Raw genomic sequence first — 14655 nt, 5'->3', positions numbered from 1 at the left:
GGTTACACACTACAATAAGTTTTTAGTTAGTCTTGCAAGAGAGCTTTTCAAAAAATCTAAATTTTAAGTGAAGTTTTTCCCCACTCATATAACTTTAATTTTTTTTCAAGTGAAATACATGTCCGAACACAAATTTATAGCATTTTTCAATTTCAACTTCAAATTTAGTTTTTTCAGAGGTTTCTCAATTCATGTTCAAAGGACTGCTTAGATTTCTTTTGTTTCCCTATGGAGAACTCCTACCAGGCAAAGTTATTTTCATATCAACTTTTCAATTTTCTTCTCTTCTCTTTTCTAGTTTTCAAATCAAATACTAATTTATTTCGATTTATGTGAACATGTACGTCTCCCTTTTAGTCGCGACGAATTTCAAAAAAAAAAAATCTTTCATACTTAAACTTCGTCCAGTGAAATATATGGATTCACGAATATTGAACGTAGAAGTACGTTTTATAAGTTTAGTTATACAAGTAGCTTGTCTTGAATATTCATCTAATGCTTGAATATTTTAGTTGTGTCTTTGCATAAATATTATTCCTACGGTCACGATTACTGTTAATATGGAAATTAAACTTTGCAACTTTAACTAAACAAACATTAAAATTCACATTAAGGAGATCAAATGTCAACCTAGACATTGAACTCAACAACACCATTACAACAGTACTAAAACAATGGCCAAACAAAAGAAGAGCGATCAATGGAAAGAGACAAACATGATGTCCATCGAGCAACAAAGGACTAAATCTCAATGAATCGTGGCAACAACGGTAGGCTCTATTTTATTAGCTTAACGAGTACTGTTCGAACCTCATGGAACAATAAAGGCCTAAATTTCAGTGCATCGTGGAAGCAAGAGTAGACTCCAGTTTATTAGCTGAACGAGTATTGTGTGTACCTCTTCAAGCAACAAAGGACTGAATCTCAGTGGATCATGACAACAACAGTAGGCTCTAGTTTATTAGCTAAACGAGTATTGTTCGTACCTCATCGAACATTGAACAAATAGGACTTGACCTCCAACGCTTCCATCACAAGTAGTCATCAAGTATGCTCTTGCAAGCCTTACACAAGCATCACATTCTGAATATGCTACATTTGAACTGCAAGTAGCATGGCCATAAGCTAAAGCATCATTAATGTGATAATCGTAACCAGCTTGCTTTGGTGTCTCATTACTTAAGCTTACGAGAACATAATACAAGCTGTCTGCAAATGGGCCACTTTTGTCATACTTATCACCATTGCATATATGACCCACTAATTTGGCCTCTGGAAATTGACTTCTCACAAAGCAATTAAACCCCAAGATTACAATTAGAAATGTGGTTAATAGTCTCATCCCAAAAATAGAAACCACGGCGCCCTCTCTATTTTCTTGTTGTCTTTTAATCTTCTTGATTTGTGTTACAAATTTGAGTTTTCCATGTAGTCCTTGTTTAAATAGATCTAACCATCCATTGATTTCTCCACCAATGAAAACTAAGTGTTCCATATTTTGGTCTAACTTAGCGTGTTTGTTATAGTGGATATATAATATGCATTATGTTTCTTTTTTTTGTACTTACGTCTACATATATAAGCTGCCGGCAAAGAGCAGTGTCTATACACATGGATATTCCTTGATACATGTCCTTTTTCTTGTCCCAATAATATAGCCACGAGCAAACATTAACATTCAATTCTCTCTGTCCCAATTTATGTGGCATCGTTTAAATTTCGAGAGTTAATTTTTTAAATTTTGATTGTAACTTCGGACACGAAGTCTTTAAGTTTTTTGAAATAAATGATAAGAGTTGTGAATTAAGTCCAACATCAAAAAACTTTGTGAATTAATACAATTGTCACTTCAGCGATTTTCATCCGTGCTAATGTCAATTTATGTACAACTCAACTATTTTATAAGTACCTACTACTTCCTTCCGCCAATACAGATATCGATATAACTCTTTCCTCCAAAAATTACACAAAGAAATCACTTTAATCCTTTTTTGTCTCTGTTGAGATTTGAATCTGAATTTCTAAGGTGGAGTCCATTTTAGTAAATATTTAAGTTTTTTTTTTTAATGAGATCTGGAGGTGGTATAGGAGCACAATTTAGCTATTTTGCTGCCACTCATAAGGATATTTTGTCCTATTTCCAATAATTCACGGGTACTTTTGAACCAAAAATCAAACGAACAACATTTTTGTTATATTTTCAATAGTTCAGGAACATTTTAAGCCATTTGCAGTTTTCCTAAAGATAACAATTTAGTAAATAGTTAATGTTCTCAGAACGAAAGATAATAAAGTTGATGCTACCTGTCTCTACTAGTTTGCAGGGGCGGACCTACGTACAAAATACCGGTGCTCGAGCACCCATTAACCCCGACGTAAATCACGCATATTTGTATCGAAACTTTTCAAACTTGGGTTATATTAAATCATCAGCACCCAATGGACAAAATTGCTGGTGGGTGCTTTGGCTGGGGCACCGAAATAAAGGCCCCTGGGGAGATAGACGAGGGTTCGATACCTCATTGCTGCATCTCTGTTAATTTTTCATTTTTTCTTGCTTTGAAGTCAAATGTTTTCCTTCTTTTACTCCTATACAGGTCCTTTGTTCCTTTTCTTATATTTGATTTATGGCTTTTCCTTTTAGTTTTGGTCTCAACTTAGTGATTCCTCCTCCTCCGTTTATACTTTATTTATCTACTTCACGTTTAGTTTTGTTAGATTATTTTTTTTTAATGTAATTTCTTGTGACAAAGAAAGAGAGAAAAAAAAAATCATCCTCTTGTTTTTCTTGTGAAATGTTCGCTTGCTAAGAAAATCCTTCAAGCTAATTCATTTTTTACTAAGAAATGAAGAGTTTTTTTTTTGGAATAATAATATAAATTGCGTTTTCCCATTCACTTTTTTAAAACTATCATGTTTAATAGTCGTGCATTTATACTATGTGATTTGTACTAACTTTATATTAAAAAATTGAGCACCCACAAGCTTAAATTTCTAGATCCGTCACTGCTAGTTTGTAATCGATCTTATACAAATAACGTCTGTATTTAACCATTAACTACTATAATGGTTTAGCTGCTCTTTGATTGATAAAAAAAAACTGGAAACAATTACTGCTTAAAAGTTTACCACACCGTTACACTATAAACCAATTACACTATACTTTAGCAGATGCGACTCACTGAGTGGCGCCACAATTTGGTTTCATGAAACAACACCCAGCATGGGTGTGTTTGCCATGAATTATAAGGATACCATGGGTGCGTTAGCATTTCTAATTGAAAAGTCTTTGATTCATGGTGACACACCCAAAGTGCCCATCAACAATGGGTGGGCTAATTTTTTTGCCCTTAATTAAGGAAAATAAAATGAGAAACTTAAAGTTTTTTTTTTTTAAAATAAAAATTTCTTTTTAAAAAAGACGAAAAAGAAAAGTTTGACATATAAGCCCATCAACAATGGGTGGGCTAATTTTTTTGCCCTTAATTAAGGAAAATAAAATGAGAAACTTAAAGTTTTTTTTTTTAAAATAAAAATTTCTTTTTAAAAAAGACGAAAAAGAAAAGTTTGACATATAAATTGGAATGGAGAGAGTATATGTTTTTCTGCACCAAGATACAAGGTGTGTTTGGTATGAATAAAAAAAAATTAAATTTTTTTTTTCTATTTTTTTCATGTTTGGATGGTCAAAATGTTTTGAAAAATATTTTTTTTTCTCTAAGAAGAACAAGATCCGTAAAAATCAAGAAAATGACTTCCCTAATGAGAGTACGAAAATAAACTCCATATATAGAAATTTGGGAAATACATCAAATCTTGAATTCATCTTAATAAGCTCCAAATGTTCAATCATATTCTAATTTTTCATGATTCGTGTCCTCCCCTATAAAAATTCGTAATGAGTCTGTACCAATTGTTTATCAATACTTCTTTGCCGGCATATGCATTGGTTAAAAAAACAATGTGTATATGTTTGGTATGGCTGAAGTTATAGTACTTTGTGAAAAATGATTTCCTAAAGATTATATTTTTGATGAAAAAGATTTGTTTAACAAATGTTTAATTTATGATGTTTGACGCAGTGTGAAAAGTTTTTGTTTAGAAAAATATATATATATTAAAGTTTATTCATAATAATGTCTAAGTATTGATTAAAGTAATATGAAGTCAAAAGCAAGGAAAGTCATTTTTCCTCTTTTGATAAAAAATGTTTTCGATGGCAAATGACTTTCGCCATATCAAACATGTACCCCATGTATGTTTTCCTAGGAACATTTAGTGAAAATTAAAAACAAGTTACACCAAAATCATGGAATATTTAATTTGCATCGGTGGAGGAACCAATGGATGGCCAAATCTATTTAAACAAGAACATGTGAAACTCAAATGTGCAACACAAAAGAAGTACTAGTAGAAGATAGGAAGATACAAAAATAGAAAGGCAAAAAGTATGGTTTCCATTCTGAGAATGAGAGGGCTAACAACATCCCTTATAATTGGATTAGTGCTAGGGTTTAGTAGCTTTGTGAGAAGTGAACCAAACACCAAAGTAGTGGACTATATTTGCAATGGTAATATGTATGATAAGAGCGGTCCATTTGCACTAAGTTTAGCTTATGTTCTTGAACCATTACAAAATGTGACTCCAAATCAAGGATACACTTACTATTCAACCTCTCCTTATCCTAATGATGCCATAGCTTATGGTCATGCTACTTGCAACTCCATTATTGAATTTTCAGACTGTGGCCTTTGTCTAATTAAGTAGTGCAAAATTATTCTTATTAAGTACTTGTGGCGGAAGCATTGGAGGTCAAGTCGAATTTGTTGATTGTTCGATGAAGTACGAACAATACTCATTCAACAAATAAACTAGAGCCAAATCTTGTTGTCACGATCCACGAAGATTTAACCCTTTGTCACTCTAATTCGTCAAGTAATAAATTTGACACAAGGGTGTGACAAGGAAATTTATCATTGATCGATCCCTTGGTGTTGTCCTTTAATTCTATCTCGTTTCGTTGGTCTTCTATGTTGCAATTAATATTGTAATGGCATTGTTAAGTTGAGATTTTAATTATGGTTTGGTTGACTTATCCTCGTAATGTGATAAATTTCTTATGTTTTACAAAGTTGCAAGAATGTTCCAGTTTATGTTTGAAGATCCTGTAATCCTCACCTACATTTATCTATTTTAGTTGGACAAGAGGAATTGAAAAAGAGAAATTGTTATTTTAGAATGCAAGTTAAGTTATTTCGTACTCCCTTATTTATCTTACTTACCTTTTTAGTTTGTTTAAAAATGAATGTTACTTCAACTTCTTAATTTCTATATCCTACATTACATGTTTTAGACTATAAAATTCAAAGAAAATTATAATACACTATATTTATCTTTAACTTAAGACCACAAAATTCAAAAGTTTTCCTTACTTTCTTAAATTCCATGTCAAACTAAACTAAAACACAAAATTGAATGGAGTATTTGTTAATTCTCATGGAGAATTGTGGCTTAGGTATGTAGAACTGCTGGCAATGGATAATTTTCTTAAATATCCGTCCAACCCACCCAATTAAGAAGGCATACTGGCACAGTCATTGTTGTTGGACAACAATTTTAGTATATAGTTTATGTTCTCTTGAACGAAGAAAATAAAGTTGATGCTAATTAATAAGTACTTCTATTTTGTAATCCTATATGAATATTACTATTAGTTAAAGTCATTTTTGTCCACAGTGATTCTTGTTAAGAAAATAACGTAATTAACCATTAACTACTTCAATGGGTTTAATTGCTCTTTTATTAAATTTAAAAACTATGAACAAATACTTCTGAAAAATATACCACACCGATTTCCTACAAATCAATTGCCCTATACTCCCTCCGTTCACTTTTACTTGTCCAGTATTCTAAAAATATATTTTTACTTTTACTTGTCACTTTTAGCATATCAAGATAAGACAATTTGTTTTTCCCGTTTTACCCATAGTATTAATTACTCACTTCAAATCATTCTTTGAAATCAAACAAAAATATGCATCAATTAATATGGATACATTGGTAAATTATGCACTTCATTTATTATTTCTTAAACAACGTGAAAAATCCAAAGTGAATAAGTAAAAGTGAACGGAGGGAGTATTTTACTAGACTCGAGACATTACTTGTCACCACAGTGTGGTATCATGAACTAACACCCAACATGGGTGTGTTAGCATTTCCATTTGGAAATCTACATGGCATAGCTAACTATTAGTAGATAATTATATTTAATAGCTATAGTTTGACATAATTACTTCCCATAGTTAAATCTTGTATATCAATTACACAATGTAACTAATTCAAAACTCATCTCCTCTTATTCCATTGTATCAATTTTTCCCTCAATCCCTCTCTCTTCTCCCTCAACTCTCTCATTTTTTCATTCTCTCTTCTCGTCGGAGCCGCCGCCGGTCATCTTCTCCGGCAAACTAGCGTCCTCTGGTCATCGAAGTGCACAAATACAGCCGCCACTGTTGACACCCAATTTTGTCCCGCCTCTCCCCGAAATACCTATTTATACTTCTGATATTTTGAGAAATTAAAAAAAAAAAAAAAACATGCGCCTAAATTTTACTATAGTTATTAGTCTTTATTTAACACCCACGTTTTATTATTCCGCTGCAGTTATTATTATCGTTATTATTATTATTATTATTATTATTATTATTGTTATTGTTATTATTATTCTTAAATTATCATTTTTATTTTGTCATTAATTATTATTTCTTGTTATTTCCTTTATCATTATTATTGTTATTATTATTATTATTATTAACTACTAATCATTATTATCAGTGTTATTTTGTTATCAATTATTAATCATCATTCATCGTTATTTTATTATTAATTATTATCATTGTTTTATCAATAATTGTTATTTATTATTATTATTATCATCATTATTATTTCTTATTATTATTATCATTATTATCTTATTATTACCACTGTTGACACCTAATTTTGGCTCGACGTGCTTAAAATTAACGTTTTGGGGGCCCTGATTCGTTAAAGAGCACGAAATGCATTTTTACATTTTTTATATAATTTATTGATGATTGTCCTTATTTTGGAAATTTTATCAATTTATTGTCATTTTTTAAGAATCATTATTTTTCACATGTATAGCGCAATACTACCATTTTCGTGTAATTAATAATTGTTTCTTAATTTTATAGCAATACATTTTTTATATCTTGCACATTAATATTTATATTTTATATTTACGCTATTATTTATACATGTATTAATTAATTATATTTTTAGTGCAGCCTGACAATGCATAGAAAATCGGAGTAATTAATTTTTAAACGCAGAGTAAAATCCGATCTAGTCAAGGTTTCATCATTTTTTTTTAAAAAAGGGATTAAGGTAAGCATTGAGGAGACAAAAGGGTGCAATCTTCTATTCTTTGGACAAAATAAGGGGCCATTTTGCATTATAAGAAAAATGAGGGGTATTCATGTTCTACATATATTTACACATACACACACAAGCACAACACAGATTTCATTTTTCTCTCTCTCAAAACATTCTTCTCTCCCCTCTCTCTTCTAAAAAACAAAACCCTAAACATTTCCCTCTCCTCTTCACTCTCTTTCCAGCCGCAGCCGCCGCCACCGCCGGAGGTCGGAGCTCCGGCGACGCACCAAAATCACGACAACACCTCCAAACCACCCTGCTGCCCACTTCGCTCTCCATTCCCCCACGAACCACCGCACGCACCACCACCAAGAACCCCACTGCCCATCACTGTACAGCCCACGGCTTCCCCTTCACCACCACGGCGAAATCCAGCCACCCTCAACAGACGCCGCCACCACTGCTTGCGCCGCTCTTCCCTCTCTCTAATGCCATCGCCAGCGGCTTGTTGTTTTGCTTGGATGTTATTTTATATTTTTTTTACAGATCTGGCCGGAGTTAACTTTTCCGGCGTTTTGCCGTTGAAGCGACGCCATCGAATGTCGTTGTTGGATCGATGACCGCTTCCTGCCCCTCTCCTTATTTTTGACGCTTTCGCAGAACATGCCGGAGTTTCGAAACTCCGGTGATCTCCATTAATGCCGACGACCAGCCCCTTTTCTCCTTTGTTGCTCTAATGAACACTATCTCCACTCGTTTCTTTATTTTTTGATGTTGTTTTATGCTTTTCAGGTGACTAACAAGGATTCTAACACCATTAAAATATGGTATTTGTATGCTGTACTAATTCTATGTATAGGATTCTGTAATATATATCGAGAGAAGAGTTAGAAAAATACATGCATGGAGTAAACGGAAAGTAACAAACTTTTAAACCCCATGAGGCGAGCAAGTCCCTCAAATGGTGGATTTCCATATGCTTTTCTTCCTATTTTTAACATGTACAGGAAACATCCTTACAAGTCAAAATAGCAGACATCTTTTCTTTAATATGATAATAATGATATCTCTCTCACGTGTAACAATAGTAAATATGTTGAGCTTTTGTAGGTGATGGTGGAATTTTAGTCCTGTTTTCTATGCACTTGGTTGACTCATCCTTAGACCTAATGTAATACTAACCAGGTCCAATCTGTATATTTTAACTTGTAATTAATTTTCAAGTCTTTTGTAATAATTATTGCTAAGAGCTTAAGATATATGTACAATGGCCGATGAAGAAATTTCCGTCGATTTCCAAGGCCTTCCATGTACAAAGACGGGTTTTTATTTTAAGTTTATTCATTATTTCTTTAATTCATCCGATAGTTATTTATTTTCTTACTAACATTTTTATTAAGTCTCACGCAGGTATCCGGAGTTACTTTTTTGAAGATGACACTCAAAAGAAGTTCAAATAGCTTCTTAAATTCTTTGTTTATATTTTCTTTTACATTATTAAATTATGCAAGCATAAAATATAGTGAAACTTTACTTTTTAGGGTGTAGGTTGGTTGTATTTATTTATGATCTGCTTAGGTGATTTAAATTTTATGTGTTTTAGACAAATTAATTTTAGGCAGTTATTATTTTTGTAGCTAATATTCTTATAGTTATCATGTTTCGCTAGAGTTTTAATTCAATAGCTTAGCACACTTAAGTGAATAAATAGGGTGATTTGCCTCAATATTTAGGCTTTAGAATGTACTCTCATAATTAATTGATTAGGCGTACATACTTAACTAGTTAAATTAGTTAACTCACTTCGAGTGCAAAATAATTTCATGTCCATTTTCTTTTTATACCTTTGTCACATACCCAAGTTTCTAAGTTGCACATAACCTTTTTTTTTAAAAAGTAATTATTATATCACATATGTAAAAAATACATATTGCACGATTATTTATGTGAATAGTCATATTAGTTATTCTTTAGTCTAAATTCTACTAATTTTTGTAAGTAATAATCAAGCCTTTTTACACATCCCTCGAATAGTTAAATTGGTCCAGCCGGGAACCACATTTGTGGATTCTGAAGGATGCCTAACACCTTCCCTTCGGAATAATTTGAACCCTTACCTAGAATCTCACTTATTTTCGTAGACCATGTTAAGCTGCATATATTAATAATTTATAGGTACCCTAGTATACCTTAAATGCTAGGTGGCGACTCTGTACATAATTAATTATTTCAGAGCTCCATAAGTTGTGCTTTGTTTAGCCCTCGGTAAAAATAGGGTGCAACAACCACTATTATTGTTACTATTATTAATTTATTAACATTTTGTCACTATCAATAGCGTTATTTATTATTTATTTTTTATTAATTATTATCATCTTTATTATTATTATTATTAATTATTATCATTTTTAATTATCAATATTTGTTATTTACTATTATTATTATATCTATTATTATTTTTTATCACCATTATCATCAACATTATCATTTTTTACCATTATCATTGTTATTAGCAGTATTACTACCGCTATCTATTTGCTACTATTATTTAGTATTATTGAAACTTGCATTTCTCGACGTTTCTACCAACTTCCGCACACACATCGCATTTATTTCGCACATTTAAATGGTAGCGTTTGTTATTAAATATTATAGCACGGTCATTTGCGACATCATATAATTTTTACCCGGATCTTTTTATAATTACATATTTCCGTATTAGGTGATATTCTGGCACCCTTAGTACATCGTCAATCAAAATGTATCTCTTATTCAAATTTAGAAGCCAAACTATTTCTTGCACTCAGTCCGTATTTTGACTTACCGGACCCCAAATCAAAGTCCGATTAATTCCTAATATTTTTGGACTAGACCATATTTTTTATCTCAACTTTTAGATCAGTCCATGTTTAATTTAATAGCTCATTCTTTCAAATACCCAGTCTAAAATTTGACCCGATCCACAAATGGACCGGGTCCAATTCATTTCAGCAAAATAAGGGAAACCCTAGGGTTTCCCTTCATTTCTTTTCCCTCATTTTTCCGCCGCTCTCACCTTTCCTCTCCCCTTCTCCTTCGTCTCCTCTCTTCTCCCTTTCCCGCCTCTCGCCGCCGCTCCCACTCTCCCTTGTTCCCTCCTTCTTCTCCGTTTCCCACTCACCCTTGTCCCCCACTTTCCTCTCTCTCCCGCTCCTCCTTCCCCTTTTTTTCAGTACAAGACGACGAAAACAAAAACCTATAAAGGACGAAAACAACAACAAGGAGAAGGGGGGGAAAAGGAGATAGAAGAAGTTTCAAACATCGAACCTCCAAAACTAAGAAGTTTTCAGCCATAGAATTTCTATCGAGTCCATCTTTTTTTTGATCTTAATTTCTCTGTTTCCGTTTTCGTTCCGTTTAAGTGAGTCGAAACCTTAGAAACGAAGGTTCGACTTCATTATAGACGAAAATCGCACTTAAAAGGGATCCTGGTATCTTGAGAATTCGAGCGTAGATCGAAGATTCAAAATCCCAATTCGCTGCATCCGAAGCAGGTGATTCTTCTTCCCCTTTCTTGTCTTCATTTTATTTTTCGATTTAGTGGTTCGGTGCTAGTCCAAATATTGCTTTTTATTGGATTTGCGTACATAGTCTGAATATCCGCGCATGTGTTAGAATGTTTGGTTTCCTGTTTTTGTTAAGTTTATTAGGCACCATTTGTGTTAATTAGTCCCCTGTTTGGTTCAGTTTATTTTCTGGCAGTTACTTTCTCGTTTGGGTTTAGTTTCATACGCTTTATGATTGGTTGCATTTGTTGTTCAGTGGACTTAAGAGATTTAGTCTGTTTAGCATAACCTGGTCCATTTTAAGTAGGTCTTTGGGCATTATATGAATATGATTTGTCTAGTTTAAATGCGTGTCCTGTGTCAACATGCTATTATGGTAAGAGTAGTTGGTCGATTATTACGTAATAAGGCCTAGGCATGATCGAATTCAGTTGGTTAGGCATAACAGTGTAATCAACCTGTCTTTAGCTTGTTGCTTATTTGAGTAAAATGGACTAAAGGACATAAGACATAAACCTGTTATTGAGGAGTGCTGAAATTTGAAACTATAATGCTTTATAATCTTGAACCTGTTGAGATATAATTTGGGATGTTGGCCATAACACACTATCACATTTTTTCTTCCTTAATCTAATCAGGCATAGTGACCTAATTTGTCTAACCAACTATGTTTATGGGATTAGCTTTTAACTTGCTTACCTTGGGAGGGTATTTATATGCAGTTTGACTGAGTTGCTATATTATGGGATGGCAACTTGTATTAAGCACTGTAAATCTGTTTGAAATTGTCTTTGTTAGTTGAATTTATACTTTACAAGTCTTTGCTCACCATTCAGTGTGTCTAACCAATGGAAAAAGGTCTTACAAACTTGGCTAAGTGTGAAATGACATCAAAATGGGCTTGAAGCTGCTAACACTAGTTGTCCAGATTGTCGTGATTCTCACTATTAATCTTGATAAGTCTAGAAGTAGGCTGAACTGCCCTGGATTTGTTCACTATCTTTAGAAAAAGCTTTGCCTTTTCTTTTCCCCTCTTCTATGTGGAGTCTGGCTTATATGTTGTCTAGATGTATTTGAACCTGGCATCCCATCCCTGTGTCTGTAAATCTGTCCATTCGCAAATATGAGTATTTTTGCCAAATACCACTGTTATGGGTGAATCAGTGTTGACGTCAGTTGGTATAATCAAGCATGTTTATATTTTTATTCAGTCTTTTGGGTTAATTTAAAATTGCTTTGCATAAGGTTTGGGCAGTTGAGTTGAAATAATGACATGGTCAAGATATTGTTTGTTGTTTTAAGCCCAGTTTCTCTACTTCCTTTTTCATCTGGGCATGTCATTTAAGTTGTATTGCGTTAGATATAGTTCCTAGTTAGTTTGAGCAAAACAGTGACCTTAAATGGTTTGAATGTAGTGTTGTAAAATCTGAACCTGTTGAAACCTCTTTTAGCTCAAGTTGGAGATTTGAAGACATAAAGATCATCTTTTTTTATTTTTATTTCTAAAACAGCTATTTTTCTCTATACGATTCCCCATATGCAAGCATTCCTCTAAAACATGATCAACCCTTCTTAAATGGTACCAGTCAGTCAGGTTTGTGGAATTAGAGGCTGTCTAGGCTTTAATGAATGCTGAAATAACTTTTTCTGGAATTACAAGCCACTGGCAATGATGATACGGGGCTATAAATACTAATATGTTGCCTTGTTAATGTGGAAATGGAACTGGACAGTGCGAATGGTCACTATAAATGCCCTTCCTAGATTCAGTAGGTATTTTGCAATATGCCACGCTTAGATTTGGTACGCGGTGTATGTTGCCAATATATTTAATCTATATATTGTGTATCTCCGTTTCAGTGAAAGCAGGTCTGATTTTTACTGCCTTTGCTGTAGCAAGCCTAATGTTTTTTTAGCTTCCCTGTTTTCGTGAAATAATAGTTTTATCACGTTCAGTCCGTAGTTGTCAAGTCCTTATTTATAGTTTAGTCTATTCCATCTTGTTCAGTTATAAGGAACCAGCTGCCCTTTTGTACTAAGCTTAAGTTCACCATGTTTAGTATATATGTATAAATACCTTCGGGAGTGTTGAATTACTGCCTTCTTCCTCAAACCGCCCCGTGAAAGATTTAGGAGTACATGATTAAATCTGTAAGGCCTGCTGTATTGCTATTTGCTCAATCTTTAGATTCTTATAGTGCAAGCATGTTGTATTTAATAGCATATGTGTATACAAGAGGTATACTCGATTATACACAGCATATACATGGTCTGCTTCGAGTGTATATTTTACATATTGATCCTATTCATCTAATGGTATCCTAATCCGTTTTCTTTTCGTTTCTTTTTTTATGCATGACCATCGCATACGAGTCCCCTCGGACTCGTCTTCTTCCGCATTCGATGTTGGGCTAAAGCCCAACGAAACATTACTCTTTTCTCGAGTCCAATCCACACAGCAGCAACAGGCCGTGGCCTCCCCCCTACAATAAATTGGAACAGTAGCAGCAACTGCAACAGTAAAACTGGGGCAAAAGCCCAATAGCAGCAGATCAGCGGCCCAAATGGGCTGCCCATTTGATTTTTATACCTCTGCCTTATCTTATGCCTTAATTTGTATATTATTTGACTAACACTTGTTCTCATTTCGTTTTTCTCCCTTAGCTTTTCGGTGAATTATTGGAAATTAGTAGGGATAGTTTAGTAAGGGGTAGTTAGATAAAAGACTAATCAATCCCATAAATCTATTCTTCTCTTTTATGTCAAAATTATTTATAAGCATCTAATATTTATCTTATTTAAAATAACTGATTTGCAAACAGCCTAATTTCATATCTTGAGGCAAAGGATTCATATTTTATTGGAATTTTTGAAATATCACTAACATGTAAATAGGAATTAAAGAATATTTTGTACTTCTAAAACGCAAAGTCAATCAATATATCATCGTTTCAGTTTGTTTCAAATGTTTGTTAAAGCATTACGCAAACCCGCACTTTCTTTTGCCTATACATTTCATGCGAATTTTATTTTTAATAGCATCATCATTTAAAAATCTTTGCAACATTTATAAGTTTATTTTCAAATGGCATTTGCAGTTTCTTCTTTTTTTTATGCGAATTATTATATTTTTTACAAATTTCATTCTAAATAGCACTTCTATTTAAAGCCTTAATAATATTTATAAATTTTATGGCACTTGAAGTCTCCTTTTATACAAATTATTATATTCTTTCCCATAGGTTTTATTAGCATTTTATTTCAAGAACCTTAGCAACATTCATAAACTTTTTTTCAAATAGCATTCTAAAATCTCCTCTTACGCGAATTACTAATCCCATTTTTAACAACATTATTATTTGAAGTCCTTTTCTTTATAAAATGACATTTAAAATCTTCTTTTGCACCAATTGTTATATTTTTACAAGTCTTGTTTGCACAAGCTATTCTCTTAAAATTTAAATATTATACCCAACATTGATTAATTAACCTAAGTTTGGTCGGATAACCGTAAGTTAACGGATTCTAAAGGATGCCTAACCCCTTCCCTTTAGGATAATATAGAACCCTTACCTAGAATCACACTGGTTAAGTAGACCATTAACAAAGGTTTAGTTTTAACTTTACCTTAGTTAATATCTAGGTGTCCTAATTCACCGTTAAAATTAATTAGGTGGCGACTCCTTAAAATAAACAAGCATATTTAGG

At 33.0% G+C, this 14655-nt stretch overlaps 1 protein-coding gene across 1 annotated transcript; it reads right to left on the bottom strand.

Annotated features, from left to right (window-relative positions):
* Positions 1 to 961: 961 nt before the first annotated feature.
* On the bottom strand, positions 962 to 1495 carry LOC132613397 (antifungal protein ginkbilobin-like protein). The gene has a single exon (XM_060327403.1). The coding sequence runs from the start codon at positions 1493 to 1495 to the stop codon at positions 962 to 964; it is 534 nt and encodes a 177-aa protein (XP_060183386.1).
* Between the last annotated feature and the right edge of the window lie 13160 nt (positions 1496 to 14655).

This window comes from Lycium barbarum, chromosome 10 (assembly GCF_019175385.1).
Source record: "Lycium barbarum isolate Lr01 chromosome 10, ASM1917538v2, whole genome shotgun sequence".
Classification (NCBI taxonomy): Eukaryota; Viridiplantae; Streptophyta; class Magnoliopsida; order Solanales; family Solanaceae; genus Lycium; species Lycium barbarum.
The sequence above is the reverse complement of the archived record's forward strand: the minus strand, read 5'-3'. Positions and strand labels throughout refer to the sequence as shown.